This window comes from Trachinotus anak, unplaced genomic scaffold, assembly GCF_046630095.1.
Source record: "Trachinotus anak isolate AG129_WGS33_773 ecotype Australia unplaced genomic scaffold, CSIRO_AGI_Tana_v1 ptg000015l, whole genome shotgun sequence".
NCBI classification, from domain to species: Eukaryota; Metazoa; Chordata; class Actinopteri; order Carangiformes; family Carangidae; genus Trachinotus; species Trachinotus anak.
In genome coordinates this window covers 16,355,637-16,371,310 of record NW_027273866.1, presented here as the reverse complement: position 1 = coordinate 16,371,310, position 15,674 = coordinate 16,355,637, and the positions used below count along the sequence as shown (strand labels likewise).

Genomic DNA, 15,674 nt, shown 5'->3' with positions numbered 1-15,674 from the left:
CACCACTGCAGTTCCACTGAAATGAACTAATTTCTTTGTTAAATCTGGTTGTTTTTTTTATGCTGCTGCGACCTGATCTTTAGTTTTCCTTGACAACCTTAAGGGACCGGCTGCAACTGATGAATGTCAGGAACATTTAGGATATTAAATTGAAGACAATAAAATCCTGGATGCTAACATCTCCCAATCTCAGATGCTAATATAGAAACAAATACCACAACAACACAACACCCACCCTCCCCTCTCCAAATGTTGTGGTTCCCTGCAGGAGAAATCGGTTTTTGAAAAAGCAGCTGCTATCACGCTCACAGACATCTCTCTCTATCCTCTGCTAACTTGCATTTGCCAGATTAGTAACAACTTCTCTTCTACAGCAGATGGATTTTTCTCTTCTTCTTCCTCCTGAGGAGCCGTCTTCAGTTTGAATTCTGAGCACAGCTTCAGCTGCTGCTAAAAACCTTCTCTGTCTCCTCGACAGCACATCAGAGCGTCCAACACCGTGCACACTGAAAAGTTAAAGTCACCTCTGAGGAATTTTTATGGGCTTCTCACACTGAAACCACATGAGGACCTCAGAGGGATCTTTGAGGGACTCCTTCAAGAGGGTTTTATGAGCACTAACAGAAGTGTTTCCCACAGCATTACAACACTCAGAATATGGTCAAAGTTATTTGAGTGCAACTGCTGGCTCCACACCCAACATCTCAATGCTGTCGTGTCTAACCCTCTGCAAAGAGGCCAAACTGTAGGAATGATTCAGAAACAGGCCGAACTACAATGACAGGACAAGGGAAACCAACAAATACTTTAAGCACTTTAACATGCAGTTTATCTCATGGCCACTGGGTGCTGTCTTCTCCAAAAAAGAAAACACTACGCCTGTTTATAAGTCAGTTTCTAAACAAAAGTGAGGCTAAATTATGACGACAATAAAGTTGTATTTTGTTCTATTTACTTAATTTATTGGAAGCAATATCAATGTCAATATGAGAAAGTTACAGGAATCGCAGGTTAACTTGAGTTCTTTTCCAAGTAGTAGTGTTTGAATTTAACTTTATTTATTTATTTCCTGGTATACATATACATTATATTATATTCTTGTATTTTATGTTTCAGGTGTAACGATGCCAAGGTACAATGTACAGGAAGCAAATCAGTGAAATGAGGGTCGGACTCCGCAGCAGTGCAAACTGTGCAAATCTGTAAAACTGGAAAAAAAAAAAAAAAAATCAATATGAAAAATATCACATGTGGTGGGAGATGTCACGAACTCCCACTGCATCAGTCCTATAGTTAAACTACCCCCAGATAAGAGCACTAAAGGCAATATTAAAAGATGTTTTTTGTTATCTGTACATGTTGCAATACAGCAACTTCAGCAGCTGTGACTCATTCATCACAGACAAGATCTTTTCCTGAGATATAAAACTGAAAATAACTGAGAAAGCTCTGATCTCTGACATTCTGTTCCTTTTTACACTGAGCTAAAGGATTAATAAAAGGGATGTTGTGAAAATGTGCATAACTGACAACTTGTCACCTCCATGATCAGGTGTGACGTTGTTAATTCAGGATTAAATGACACTTGTTCCTTTGTGGATGCCGTCTGTTCGTTTCTCTGGTTTCAGATCTGCATTCATAAACTGTGAGGTTACAGATCAGCAGTTGCAGCAGATGCAGCAGATGAAAAGTGGTGAAAGCAGCAGCACTGGTTCGTCAGAGGAAACAGACAGAGTCAAAAGAAGAAGTGAGACCAAAAAGAGGCATTAAAAATTTCACAAGAATATTTTACTGTTTCTAGAAGTCTGAAAACATTCTGATAGATCCTGTCCTGATGGTGGTACAGGAGGACATACAGGTCACGGGTCATTACAGTCTAAAGGGTTCATTCTCTGAGGAGTAGAAACCAGATTGAGAGGTCTCAAAGAAATCTGCCCATTCATTTAGATTTTTTGTGGGGGAAGGTATAAGTAACAATCTTGCCCTCATGGTGGTGCTGGAAAAAGGTCACCAAAATAATCAGCTATTATCCTCTGAAGACTATGAATAACCACAGCAGATATCAGCTGCAGTTTTTGTTGTTGTTGTTTGGTTCTGCACCAACGTGCAAACATGGAACTTAGACTCAGAAGTGATTTTGTTTTCTATACGTCAAGAGCAAAGGTGTAACTTACACTTTGGATCTGAATCCATCATAAAGAATCAGGTCTCAAATGTATTTGATGATAGATATAAATGCTGGAAATAGTCTCAACCTTTTTTCTTTTTGTTGAAGGACCTCTGACTTTATTGCGCCTCTACTGAAACCAAACTTCCTCCCTGCAGCCAAGAATAAAATCTAAGCTAACACCTCTGTGGAGCTGCACTGAGCCCCAGAGGTGCTATGAGCCAAATGTTAACAACAAAAAGATGTCATAGGATCACCGGAGTTCTTACTGTTCATCCTGAGGGGACCATGAATGTGTAAAACACATTTCATCACAACTCATCCAAGAGTTGTTGAGATATCTCACTCAAAGGTCGACCTCACGGCGGTGCCACAGGGACAGTCAGAGGACCACTGAAGTCAGTAGGATTCGTCCTCTGGGGAACACGAATGTCTGAACATTTCATCTGAAACAGCTGTCGAGATGTTTTGGTCTGAACCAAAGTGGCGGACTTTCAGACAAACACTGCGGCCATCACTGCCAACACTGGCACCACAATAGAACCTGAACATTTTCCCTGTACTGTTAGGATGCTGTGACCTCTGACCTTTGCCACCTGTAGTTCAGTCTATAATTACACTTTGGTTAAATATTGAGTGACAACTGAATGTGGAGGCCGTCTCCTCTCTGATTTCATACAATATGAGGAAGTAAAAGAATCTCAAGGACTATTACGCAACTACACAAAGGACCAACGCGCGCACACACACACACACACACACACACACACACACACACACACACACACACAGTTATGTTTCCATTACTCCAGAGGACATTGCATTGAGTCACATTCATTTCCTGGAGACTTACCATAACCATAACCACTACCAACCCAACACTGACCATTACCCTAAACCTTAAACCAGGTCTTTGGTGATTTAAGTTATGGAAACTTTCCTTTTGTCCCCAAAAGGAAGTCAAGTCTAAACAATATGAGCAACACAGCTGCAAAACACACGGTGGTAGTGAACACCAACTCACTACAAGGTTGACATTCTCTGACACACTTTTTTCACTTAAGCATTACAATTAAGTTTATTTCTTAAAATAGAAGAAAGAAATAGTTTCACACCCAGAACGAGTCAGAGTGCGAATCCTTTGTGGAGGCCATCAACAGCAGCACTCGTGGTGAAACTGAAGGTAATTACAGTCAGTACAGTCTAAAGTCCTGAACCATGAACTGAGGCATTGCTGTTGTGAGCAGTTTACTAAAACATGTATTTGTTGTTAACCTTGTCAACCCTCCATCCCACATTATATATGAGTGTAAAAGTCTGAAGTGCAGCGTCAGCACTGTCCTAAGCTGTTTAACATCCCAAAGCTTTGTCCTCCTCGCGCTTCACTGTACAACCCTGCAACAACAGGTCATACCTCTGCTGATTCGCTGTTTCTCTCCTGACAGGATACCGGGAGTGTCGATGATGCTGATGCTCTGAAGGACCTGATTGGGCATCTGAGAGCAGATAAACCTGAAAACACATTTGGGAAACAGGATGTTTAATTATCTGAAGATGAATGAATTATTATTCTATAGTTTACTTTCAATTTAAACATGCTTTGTTACTGATGAAAAGAAAAGAATGTTTGGTGTCTGAGAAGAAGCTTGTTCCTTGTGTTTTCAGTTGTCTTAGTGTGCGTTTTGTTGACAAAGCATTGATTTATTTGTTCTTCTTTTGTGGTATTTATGTCTGCACACATGGGAGAAATTAATAAACATTGAAAAAACAGGGAGGTGTGGAGGTTGAAAGCAGCCTGTAACCTGGTTGGTTTGTGGTGAAACTGATGGTAACAGGTTGGTATCATCTGCATAAAACTGAACACTACAGTGTTGAGCTGGAAAATAATCATTATCTATGTAGTAAATAGTAGTGGGCCTGATATTGATCCTTGTGGGACACCTTCAACAACATCCAAACCCACAGAAAGCAGCTTATTTAGCAAAATGTTGTGATCAACAGTATAAAAATCTCACCAGAGAAAAACCTGTTTTTACTTTTTATTTAACTTTTCTTGTTTTTCTGCAGATTATAACCAGTGTCAGGAGTTTGAGAGTTGACTTCTGGTGATTAGCTTCCTCTATGGCAGAGTTTTCACAACGAGGATGTACAAGAACAAAGAAATCCTGATGATATATATATATATAATATATAAATATATAAATGAATTAAATCTGAAGACGAATGAGCAGAGGAATAATCAGCCTGAACCCTCAGGTGGAGTGTGTGACATTGTGTTCCAGTTCAGTTTGGCTGTGACGGCTCCGTCAAAGATCAGAGCAGCTGAGGTGACTCATTATCCTGATCTCCTGCTCGTGGTTCCTGCAGCCAGGAAGGATCCAGGTTGTTTGACAGAGGTGTAATAAACTGGGTGTGATCAGAGTGTGTAAGTGTGTGAGGCTTTACATCCAGGCTTTGACCTGCTGGTGGCACTAGATGAGAGGTTTCAATACAACTTAACTCCATCAGCCAGTCACCTCAGGTTCACACAGCAGGAGTGGAGGGAAACTAAGATTCATTTGCATTTTCTTTTGATGATTTCCTAGGAATTCAGTTTGAAACTTGACCATTGTCATCAGGCCTGATCCAGGACTTTCTGGATGGATGAATATCTATAAAACCTCATCAGTTTCCCATCTGTTGTTTGTTTCCTTCATGCAGCCAGCTGTGAAAAATATGGTTTCAGTTTAGTTTATTGTCAACTTTTATTTTATTGAAGTTACTGTTAATCATTAATCTTTTATTTTTATCCTCTATTGTTTTTTTTCTTACTTGTTTCATGGTTTATGTGACTGAACTCAACTTCATTCTTTCAGAATAAAAAAAAAAAACTGTAAAGAAAAACTTTTATTTCCAGTTTTATCAAATTTTTGTTCTGTTTTCATTTGGTTATAAACAACACAACAATTGTGACAGGTCGCATAGACTTTGATTCCTATAAATAGTATTTGTGTGTGTGTGTGTGTGTGTTAAATTTAAAGTTAATTTTAGCCAGACAGCAGCAGCTATAAATTGCCTCGGTGTGTCGGAGCTGCAGGCTGGCAGCGGGAAAAAACAAAACTGCCGCTCTGACACGTGGTGACGCACACACACTTCCCCCTGGAAACAATAACTTATTGTGGAAAGTTCCTCCGCTGCACCGACTGGGTTGAGATGGGATTCCTGGTTAGAGGAATGCCTTGGGTACACATCAACCCACACACACATAAAAACACACACAGAGAAAGTTTGGGGGTCGACTGTCCTTCCACTTCCTCTTAGAAATATTTCTGGAGGGAGGAAATATGTTTGGACACGAGTGTTTTTGGCTAAATTTAAACCCCTGATACGAACTCTGAGGTCAGAGGAATCTGACAGCCGACTGTGTGTGTGTGTGTGTGTGTGTGTGTGTGTGTGTGTGTGTGTGTGTGTGTGTGTGTGTGTGTGTGTTTACACTTCAGTCTGAGGTGAAGGCGGCCTCTTCCCAGGTTGTGAGTGTTTGAGGAAAGCAGTGACAGGAGTGTGAGGAGTTGAAAAGCTGGACTTTGAGTTCAGCCCTGACCCAGGAGGTTACGCTGCAAATCCTGGTTCTATAGAGACATTTTATTTCTGGCAAGTTTATCAAAAACTGTTTTGTAAAGACTGTTTAAATATGAGCTCAGAATTATAAAGTTATTATAACGTTTTTTCCTTTAAAACTGCTACAAACCACCAATGAGTCTTATTTTATCTACTGAATGTTGTATTCATTCTCCTTCATTTAATAGTTTTTCTCTTCTAATTTTAGAATTATTCTCTGATGATTCTAATTTTAGCTTAATTTTCTATCAAATTTCCTTAAAAAATGAAAGTGTTACCGTCCTAAAACCATCAAAATTGGATTGGTTATCCCATCAGATTTTTCTGTTGCCGCTTCACTCATTGGTCAGGACTTCATAAGCAGGAGACAAGGCCTGAAGCCTCAACTGCTACATGTGTATTAACCAATCACATTGCACTTCCAAAGGCCTTCCTGAAGGTTTGAGATAGATAAGGTATTACACAGGGGAATCATCGTGAATAGGTGCGCTCGCTGTCTTCACTCGAGTGTCTCAGGGTGAAAACTCAACAGGACATCATGGGGACACTTCCAATTTGTAGGCAGCAAACTAAAGAAAATAAGCATAACCAAACCCTCTGAGCAGGAAGTTTAAAAAATTGTTTTCAGGTTGGGGCAAGGACAGTTAATAAAAATCCTCCGGTACATTTTTACAGGACGTCTTATATGACATGACGGCAGCATCAGAGCTGCTCTGTGTGCAAGAGAAAACATCCACGAGAAAATATGCTCAGCTATCAGAAATTCATCAAGCTCTGTTGCATTGACAGATGGGTGTGTGTGTGTGTGTGTGTGTGTGTGTGTGTGTGTGTGTGTGTGTGTGTGAGTGTGAGAGAGAGAGAGAGAGAGAGAGAGAGAGAGAGAGAGAGAGAGAGAGAGAGAGAGAGAGAGAGAGAGAGAGAGAGAGCAGAGAAATGTGAAGCCTGACAACCATCATCATAACAGCAGAAACTGACCCAAGCATGACCTGAGTAGAGAGTGAGAGGATCCAGTCTGAGGGTGGGGGTCTGTCAGGGCAGGGTGGGGCTCTGAGGTCTTTAACGTCATCAGTCTGCACCCTCCTTATTTATCTTCCCTCCCCACTGTGTCGTGTATCATTACAACACACAGCTGGAGGTTTTCAGCCCCTCTGCTGGTCTGACGTAATGATTCAGTTTAATTCACCACTGATCTCACGACCTGAGACCAAAGATAAAAGCTACTGATCAGAGACTCAGATGATTGATCATCCTGAAGATCAGCCGACGAGCATCATAGAATAATCCACCTGCTGATTGTGCTTTTAATAATGAATAATTATTAATTTTGAAGACTCAACAGGTTTGTTTAGTCGTTTCATTATTGATAGGTTGGGTTGGATTTGTGTGTGTGTGTGTGTGTGTGTGTGTGTGTGTGTTTACCTGTTGAGGAAGGAGTTTCCGAACGCGTTGAGTTTCCTGAAGGGTTTTTTGGGGTCGACCACCAGAGCGTTGCCGGGGACGACACCTTCGTTCTCGCCGTACATCACGGCGATGAAGCCATCGGTGGTCGGCTCCGGACCGATCCTCATCCCCGGGAAATCCTGCTCCAACAGATACCTGGAGGAGAACAGAGCAGACATCAGCTGATTCGGTCTTCAGATGTTTTCTTCCTTCTCTTTGCAAAGCACCTTTTAAACAGCTGACACACCAATCATTAACTGATCAATTAATTAATCATACTGTATATTAATCATAAGAGCTGGATGGGTAACAGAGTTACTAAGAACTACCCTCACAGTGATGTGAATGGACACCATGGTTTTAAAACATTTGGAAACCATTGGCTTGGAAACAAGACTGGGTCAAAACCTAAGATATGTCTGAACCAGGTTGTAGGAGATTTTCATTCTGCCCAGTATCAGTTTCAGGGGCCACATCCTTCGTAGGTTGCATTTAAAGACTGACTGTGTCACAGCGGTGCGACTAGACCCATTTCAAAGGCTCATTCAAATGTCGCCTTCTTTTCCTGGACAACAGAGACTCCCAACAGGTGGATCCTTCGTGGCGGAACCTATCCCAGGATTCACTGCGGGCTGGGAATAAAAGCAGACAACTGAGCTTCAGTTCAACAGCTAACAGCACAACTGACCACAGGTGTTGTCAAGGTTTCTAGGAGACAGGAGCTGGGACAGAAGAGTAGGGGCGGGCACAGCTGGTGAGGCCACGCCTTCGTAGACCACGTCCTCTGAAGGATGCGGCCCCTGAACTGGGACACAGCTTGTGTCTGCTCCGGCTGCAGCTGTGGTGGTTTGAATTCTCTGCTCTGTACTGTGATCTATACAAGTTAATTATAGTTTGACCCAAACAGGCCACCGTAGCCTTACAGCACCACTGTGAGCTCAACCTGCTGGCACAGACTCAGTGGATCTGTTACTTCTGTCAGAGAGGAGCCGTGTTTAAAAAAAAAATGTTTTCGTGTCCTTTCATCTCAACATTGACCTCGTGGACCTTTCAAACGCTTTTCCTCGTTAAAGAAAAGTGAGAAAGGAAGGAAGAGAAGGAAGATGGCCGCAGCGAGTCTCTGTCCTCCGACTTCCTGTTGTCGCAGTCTGACAGATCCACATGGACATCAAAGAGAGAAAGATGGAAAACTACCAGAGCCCGTTCATGGTGAACTCTGACCGACTTAGTGTCGCACATCACTCGGCCCAGAGGTCAGTCATCATCAGTCGTCATGTTGTTGTTGAGCTCCTGATCCACAGGGATTTTCTCTTTGTTATCAGCGCTGGTTTGAGAAATGATCAGCAGAGACTGTGCTGTCCAGGGAAAAAGGAAGCTGCAGGAAGCTGAGGTTTATAGCAGAAGTGTGAGTTTGACGACTTCTGCAAACCTCATAAACACCACGACAGACCTGACGTATCTAAACTCTAAAGTCTGTCCCAAGACACCTGAGGGCCCCGATTACCTGTGCAGCAAGTACTTTGTGATTTACATTAATTAATCCACTGATTTTTGTCCCAGGGCACTGAAGTGGGTAAATCCGGCCATAAACACTCAGAGCTCCTCTCCAACAGGGGAATAAACTACGATTCAAACTGTAAACTGTTTATTTATTATGTTAATATTTTTGTGTACAAGTGGAAGTTTTTAACTGATGATGGGCAGAAGGATAAAGGTCCTGGGTCAAGAAAATCATTACGATTCTTTCTCTGAGGACAATGAATATGTAGATCTGCATTTGATAGTTAAATTCTTTAAACTGATCATGTTTATACCACAAAGACAGTCAGCCATGCTTCAGTAATACATGGTTCTTCCCTCCTGCTGTGAGGGCCAATCAGAGACCACACTGTGACCTGTTTGTGGTCCTCGAACCGCTTGCTGGACCACCATTGACTCTGCTGGTTTCACTTCAACCTCCGTCAAAGAAGAAGAAGAAGAAGAAGAAGAAGAAGAAGAAGAAGAAGAAGAAGAAGAAAATGAAATCTGTTGACTCTGCAGTTTACTGGCAACCTGTTCCCATGATTCACAGCATTCCTCTCAGTTTGCATGATTCATAGCATACCTCCGGGCAGGGTGGGGCCTCAGTAGTGGCCCCCACACACACACACACTCTAACAGCAGCCAAACTTTTCTGCAGCTTGTGTTGGATGTGAACTGATTGGTCAGTTCTGTTGCACACAAACGCACACATACAAACACAGACACACACACCCTTTGTCTGCAGACATGAGAAAAGCTCAGTGGAGTGTAACTGCAGTGTGATGACCTCAGTCACTGTTAAATTCACTTCTCTTGCTGCAGATCAACAGTCACTTCAACATTTTCCTCAGTGATGCCATCAACATGCAGCGACCTCAGAGAAACCTGCTGCGTTCAAGGACACTCTGGAAACGTTTTTCAGGCTTCATCTACCTGTTTTGTAAAGAGTGTTTTGAGTGATCCAATAAAAATAGAGCAGATTTCAGGTAAACACTCAGAGAAACCAAATCCTGCAAGGTTGGCTGGTGGGTCCAGGTGGGCGGGGCTTGGAGGGGTTGTGACTGCTTTGTTGTGACATCACAAAGTTCAGTTTCTGAATACAGGCTGTGTGCATTTCTCTGTGGACTGAGGCTTTGATACTTTCACAGTATTAATATAGAACCTAGACCTGCTTTATAATCACAAACACATGGACATCTACCTTTAGACTATGTGGAGCTTTAAATGATGAAGCTCATGTGAAAATGATCAGAAGTTTCACGATGAGAGGAGGAAGTGAGCATCGTTCATCGCGCTTCAACAGCAAAACGAGTTTAACAATCCATCAGCAGAGATGAACAGAAACCTGTTCTCTTCCTGGTGAATCTGCAGTTTCCGTGCGTGTCCTGTCACGTCGGAGTGAAGCCACGAGGAACGTTAACATCAAAGGCTCTGATGGAAAGAGCCACAGTGATTCATTACTTTTTAGCTCTGCAGCTCAAAACAAGAAATTTAACCAAAATAACCTCAATCTACACTTGTTGAATTCTGTCTGTATCTTCACTGTTGATGCCATTCTCTCTCTTCTATGCATTCACAAACTTCAATCCTCCTGCAGAGTTTTCTCACAATTTTACAAAGGAACTCTGGGAATTGTTGTCTAGCAGTTAAACCTGGCTCAGCTGTAATGACCAAAGATTTGTTTTGCTCGACTCTGGTACTGACTGAGGCTGACGTCGCTCCCAGCAGCAGAGTGGTGATTGTGTCAGACTGATGCAGACTCTGCAGGTCTCAGCTCGTCTCTGCTGTCAGAGAACCAGGTGGAAACTCGCTGCAGCTCTGCTTCAGATCACACTCTGCAGCAGCAGCTCTGTGTCCTGACGCGGGCCGCCGGCTCGTCCTCCAGGGGTCCGAGGGCGACGGTCGCCTGCAGTTCTGGCAGCGTGTCAGACACGTGTCAGCACTTCTCAGCAGCTTCAGATGACTGAGCAAATCAGAACAAAGGCATGCACCGGCTGCACCGATAACCCAATCTAAAACTGGTGCTCTCTAAACTACAGACCCACACCATGAATTGTCTTGTCAGTCAAAGACTTGATTCATTTATTTGACATTTCAGAATAAGCTCTTTATCTTAATGCTACAGTGCAAGAGTGCTTTAAATAGGATGATTTTCATATGAAGCCTGGCATTAACTTCCTTGTAAGGGGTGTGCACTGACCCAACACCTAATAAGGGTGGTTTGGCCCACATGTGGCACTGCCATCTCTGTCCCAAACTCAAAAATGTTTATTTTCTGATACTATATTAAACAAGGAAAAGCAGCAAATGCTCACATTGACAAGGCTGCAGCCAGAGAGCATTTGGAGTTTTTGCTTGTTAAATCATGTTAGCAGTTTAGCAGTTAAAGTTGGATATGCTGAACATCACTGAAAAAGGTACCCATTTAAGACAAAATTGTTATTTGGGAACTGTAGTCATACATTAGAGAAAGACCTGAAGACCTTTTCTATTTCACAATGGTCTGCTCCTTAATTCAGCAAACACCTCCTCCACATCATGACATTTCAAAACATTCACTGTTGCTTCCATTGGCCACACACTGATACAAGCATTGAGAAACAAAATAAAAACGTATTGCTCTCTTCAACTACAGATGTGCTCTGCTAATTTTCTGTCAGCCAAGTTTATCTTACAACTTGAATTATTTGTTTGGCATGTTAGAATATACTCTATCACTTGTGTATCTTTGTTGCTAAGAAAGATAACTTTAAATAGGCAGATTTTCATATGGAGTCCGGCATTGAGCAAATCCTTAAATTTAAGAAGCTGTAATTAGAGAATGACACAGCATTTTTGCTTATTAGATCACTTTCATGATTAACCAATAGAGGTCAAGACCCTGTAGATAAAGTCATGCCAAACTCCACTGAAAAAGTATCCCATTTAAGACCTCCTTCCTTTCTGACAATTTAACAATTTTTATTATATCACAGGAGAAAATGTTGCATTCATTGAGTCCAATCTTCAGCATTTACCATTTCTTTAAGGCTTGCTGTTGATTGTCCTGCCATTTTCTACCAGAACAGACTGGTGAGAGGTGTAGTAAGCACTCAGAACCAAATCTAAGACATTAGCCTTTTTTTAAATGCATATCTGCTTAGTAGAGTTTATGTTGGCTGAATTTACCATTAGAGTTGTGTAATTTGTTTGACATCTTATATTATACTACACTTTGTACATATTTGTTGTTAAGTGAGAGAGTATTTTAATGGGACTCTTTTCTCATGAAGTCTGGCCCAAACCCACACATATGCAGTTTACAACTATATGAAACAAAGGAAGTAGCTAATCCTCACATTTAAGAAGCTGGGGAACCGGGGAGTGTTTGTTTTTGCTTGTCCTTAAATTTTAATTGATTATCATAATTTTTATCTTGATGAATTAATTCACTAATGTCACCAAAACTGCAGGAAACAACAGTCAGCACAGAACAAACACACACACACACACACACACACACACACACAGACACACAGACACACAGACACACAGAGGAGAGGATTAATTTCATTTTTCATCCTCTGCTCATTAAGACGTTGATCAGATTGAGTCTAATCAAATTAGTCAAAACAAAACAGGATGTGATGTCACAGGCCTGATCTGAGTGATTATGAGATATTGAGCAGTGATGATGGACAGATGGAACAGTCTGACAGCGATGCTGCAGTGTGTAGTCTGGTAATACAGAGCTGTAAAAGACAATTATGAAACTCAACTAGAATTATTATCATCATCATCATCATCATTACACTAGAATAACTTGGTTGACCTGCTGGTTATTCACATGTATCTGCTGGTGGGTTGGTCTTTGCACTGAAAGACTTTTGGGTATTTTTTTTATACTTTTGTGACCTTCAAACATCTTAGATTGTGCATTCATGAACACTACTGTGTGTGTGTGTGTGTGTGTGACCCTGGGATAGGTTTGAGTCTCTGTGTGCGTTTCCCCCTGAGAGGATTTACCACTGAGGAAGGGGGAGGTGGGGGCAGAGCGTTGATCAGCTCTTTAACTCGTGACAACATGCCAGCCTCCAGGCAGAAAACAGCCAGAGCCAGGATTTCAGAGAAGCTGAGCTCCTGAGTCGTAAATGAGTCGACGGAATCACAAACAGTTCAGTTTTTGAGAGGGTGGACAGGCTGCGTATCCACAGGAATCATTTGTGCTGTAGTGTTAACTTTATTAACAGTCAACTTTTAATTATATTTTCAAGATAATTTGATGCATCCAGTCAAAACCTAAATTAAGGACAGATGCAAATATGAACCAAAAGTTGCCCTGAATCAGATGTTACATCTAATCATCACAGTTAACCCTTTGTTATTATGATTTACACATATTAGCTGTGATCAGCTCCTGTTTGCAGTGAACCCATAGATGTACAGACACCTGTGGCTGAATCAATGTGACACTGAACAAAGTTAAAAACATGAGGATTCTGAATGAAGTTCTGCCGCATATTTTTTCTATGCAGATTTACAGAAATTTACTCTCAATGAACCTCAGAGATGAGATCTGTTACACTGAATCTAAAGATTTGGGTATTGATCCTGTCCTCAGTGAGGCAGAGACCCAAGCCTTTGCATGTGTGAACATCATGAGCATCCAAGTGAAGCTAAACATTTATAAAACTCTCTTCTCTGAAAGTTTTATTTAGCAAACAAACTAAACCTCAGCTGAGACGTCTCTCTGTCCTGCATCAGTCCCTTCTTGTCCTCAGATCTGACTCAAATAACAAAAACTCAGGAAATATCACAACTGCCTGCTGGAGCTACAGAATAAAGGGACATGCTGTGTAAATACACTGAACAATGGCGGATCAGTTACACAGAGCCGATGATTCAGAGACGCTTCCACATGGAGGACGCTTTCATCCCGTACGCCTGACAGCATCACACAAGCCTCTACGTAAACTCATTAGTTATTACTGTGTCTGTGATGCTTCATGTTTAATAGCACTACAGTACCCATGAGCCTCTGCTGCCAACTCCACACTTTACAAACACTGGGGCAAACTGGCTGCCAAGTCACATATGAGTCACAGTAGGTTTCCACAGCAAACAGGACATCAGAGCGGAGGACTCGACTGGGACTTCAGTAAATTTGCAGAAACGCTCAGATGGACTTGTGTGTAAGAAACACACAAAACTTCACAAGTAAAATTTCAGTAATGGCACTGTAATCTGAAACTGGCTGTGGTTGGATTTGCAACTACAGCTCATACATGTCAGATCCGTATGTGAGCAGGTGGACGGAAACACCCATAATCTGTGTTAGTGGCTTTCACAATAACCTCAACACCGAGTCTTTGTTTCACCTTACCAAGGTTAAATAATACCAAGGCCCTGAGGACACACTCATGCCAAACTCCACTGAAAAAGTAACCTTTTTAGGACCTTACTATTTGGCCAAGCTCCACATACTGCAAAGAAAGACTTAACACAATGTCTAGTTGCTAGTTGCTACCCTCTCCACATTGGCATGAATCTGAGCCACTAAACAGTTTGTCTGAATGACGTTTCCTGTTACTTCCAGTGCTGCCTTCTACCAGAATGAGCTGATAAGGAGAGCAGCAATCACTGAGCAACCAGATCAACAATTTGTACTTTTCCTAATGCAGTTTGGCTTTGGTAAATTTTAATCTCAGCAGAATTTACCAACTGACTCGATAGGTTTGTTTGATATCTGAAATCATGCTCTGTCACTTCTGTATCCTTGTTAATAAGCGAAATACTCTTAAATATGCAGATTTTTACATGTCATCTGGTATGAAGTTCCACCAAATAAGGTGTAGTGGCTTAACTCCGGTCTAACACCTGACTCAGGTGTGTCTGCCACACTCCCTGCCCTCCTGCTCCGTTCTGCAGCGAATGATGGTGATTACACAAATATGTTAAATAGAGTCAGACTGGACACATTAGTCACATTTTCTATTGACTGAAGGCAGATTCTTCACTTCGGCATAAACCCGATACCTCAAACAGTTCGTGTTTTTAATGTTTTTAAGTTTTTTACACTGCCTCCATCGCTGCCTGGAGGATGCGCCCGGGAGCGAACCGGATCTAAAATGTAACTTTTTTTAAATGAAGATCGGCCTCGGTGGATTTTATGTGAACCGCATTTCCCGCAGACACCTGGAGTGAGACACCTGATAAAGGTGGTTCTTCCACCTGGATCGTGACTCTCTGCTCCCGCTCCACCTCTCAGCGGGTTCCGGGGACTGACAGCGGGCCTCGGTGGCTCCGTACCCCCGGTGGCGGTGGTTCGTACCTGATAAAGGTGGTCTTCCCGGTGGAGTACTGGCCGACGAGCAGCACCATGGGCTTGCTCTGGAAGTCTGCGGCCTCCAGCGCCGGGGAGTGGAAGTCGTGGAAGAGGTAGGTCTCCTCCAGCGGCAGCAGCTTCTTGGTGTAGAGGCTCTGCAGTCCCTCCGTCACCGTCTGGTACATCTCTCCTTCCTTGTTGCGGCCACCTTGCTCCTGCTTCACCCAGCTGAACATGCCGACCGTCCGACTCTTAATCCACACGAACTGACGTCCCGACTACAACTTCCCTGTTTCGATATTTCCAAATATTCGTTTGCTTTCGGCTCCTTTTCGGCTCAGTTCGTCCTTCGGGCCGAGCGGAGGAGAGAGTCGGTGTGTGTGTGTGTGTGTGTGTTTGAGCCCTGGGAGTCTCTGCACACACTGCCTCCTCTGTGTGTGTGTGTTTATGCTGCTGCTGGACCTACCTGAGGGCACCGCCCTTCCCCTGTGACGCAGCATACACACACACACACACACACACACACACACACACACACACACACACACACACACAGACACACACACACACACACACACACACACAGACACACACACACACACACACAGACACACACAGACACACACACAGACACACACACACACA

General features: G+C 42.6%; 1 protein-coding gene across 1 annotated transcript in view; it reads right to left on the bottom strand.

The window, feature by feature from the left end:
- Window positions 1–15,512, bottom strand: part of ehd4 (EH-domain containing 4) — a 33,188-nt gene extending 17,676 nt beyond the window's left edge. The window contains exons 1-3 of the mRNA XM_071499085.1: window positions 15,036–15,512; window positions 7,184–7,360; window positions 3,582–3,679 (exon numbers count right to left, since the gene is read on the bottom strand). Coding sequence (XP_071355186.1) covers window positions 3,582–3,679; window positions 7,184–7,360; window positions 15,036–15,265 — 505 coding nt within the window. The 5' untranslated portion in view covers window positions 15,266–15,512. The remainder of the gene's footprint in view (window positions 1–3,581; window positions 3,680–7,183; window positions 7,361–15,035) is intronic.
- Window positions 15,513–15,674: the final 162 nt, after the last annotated feature.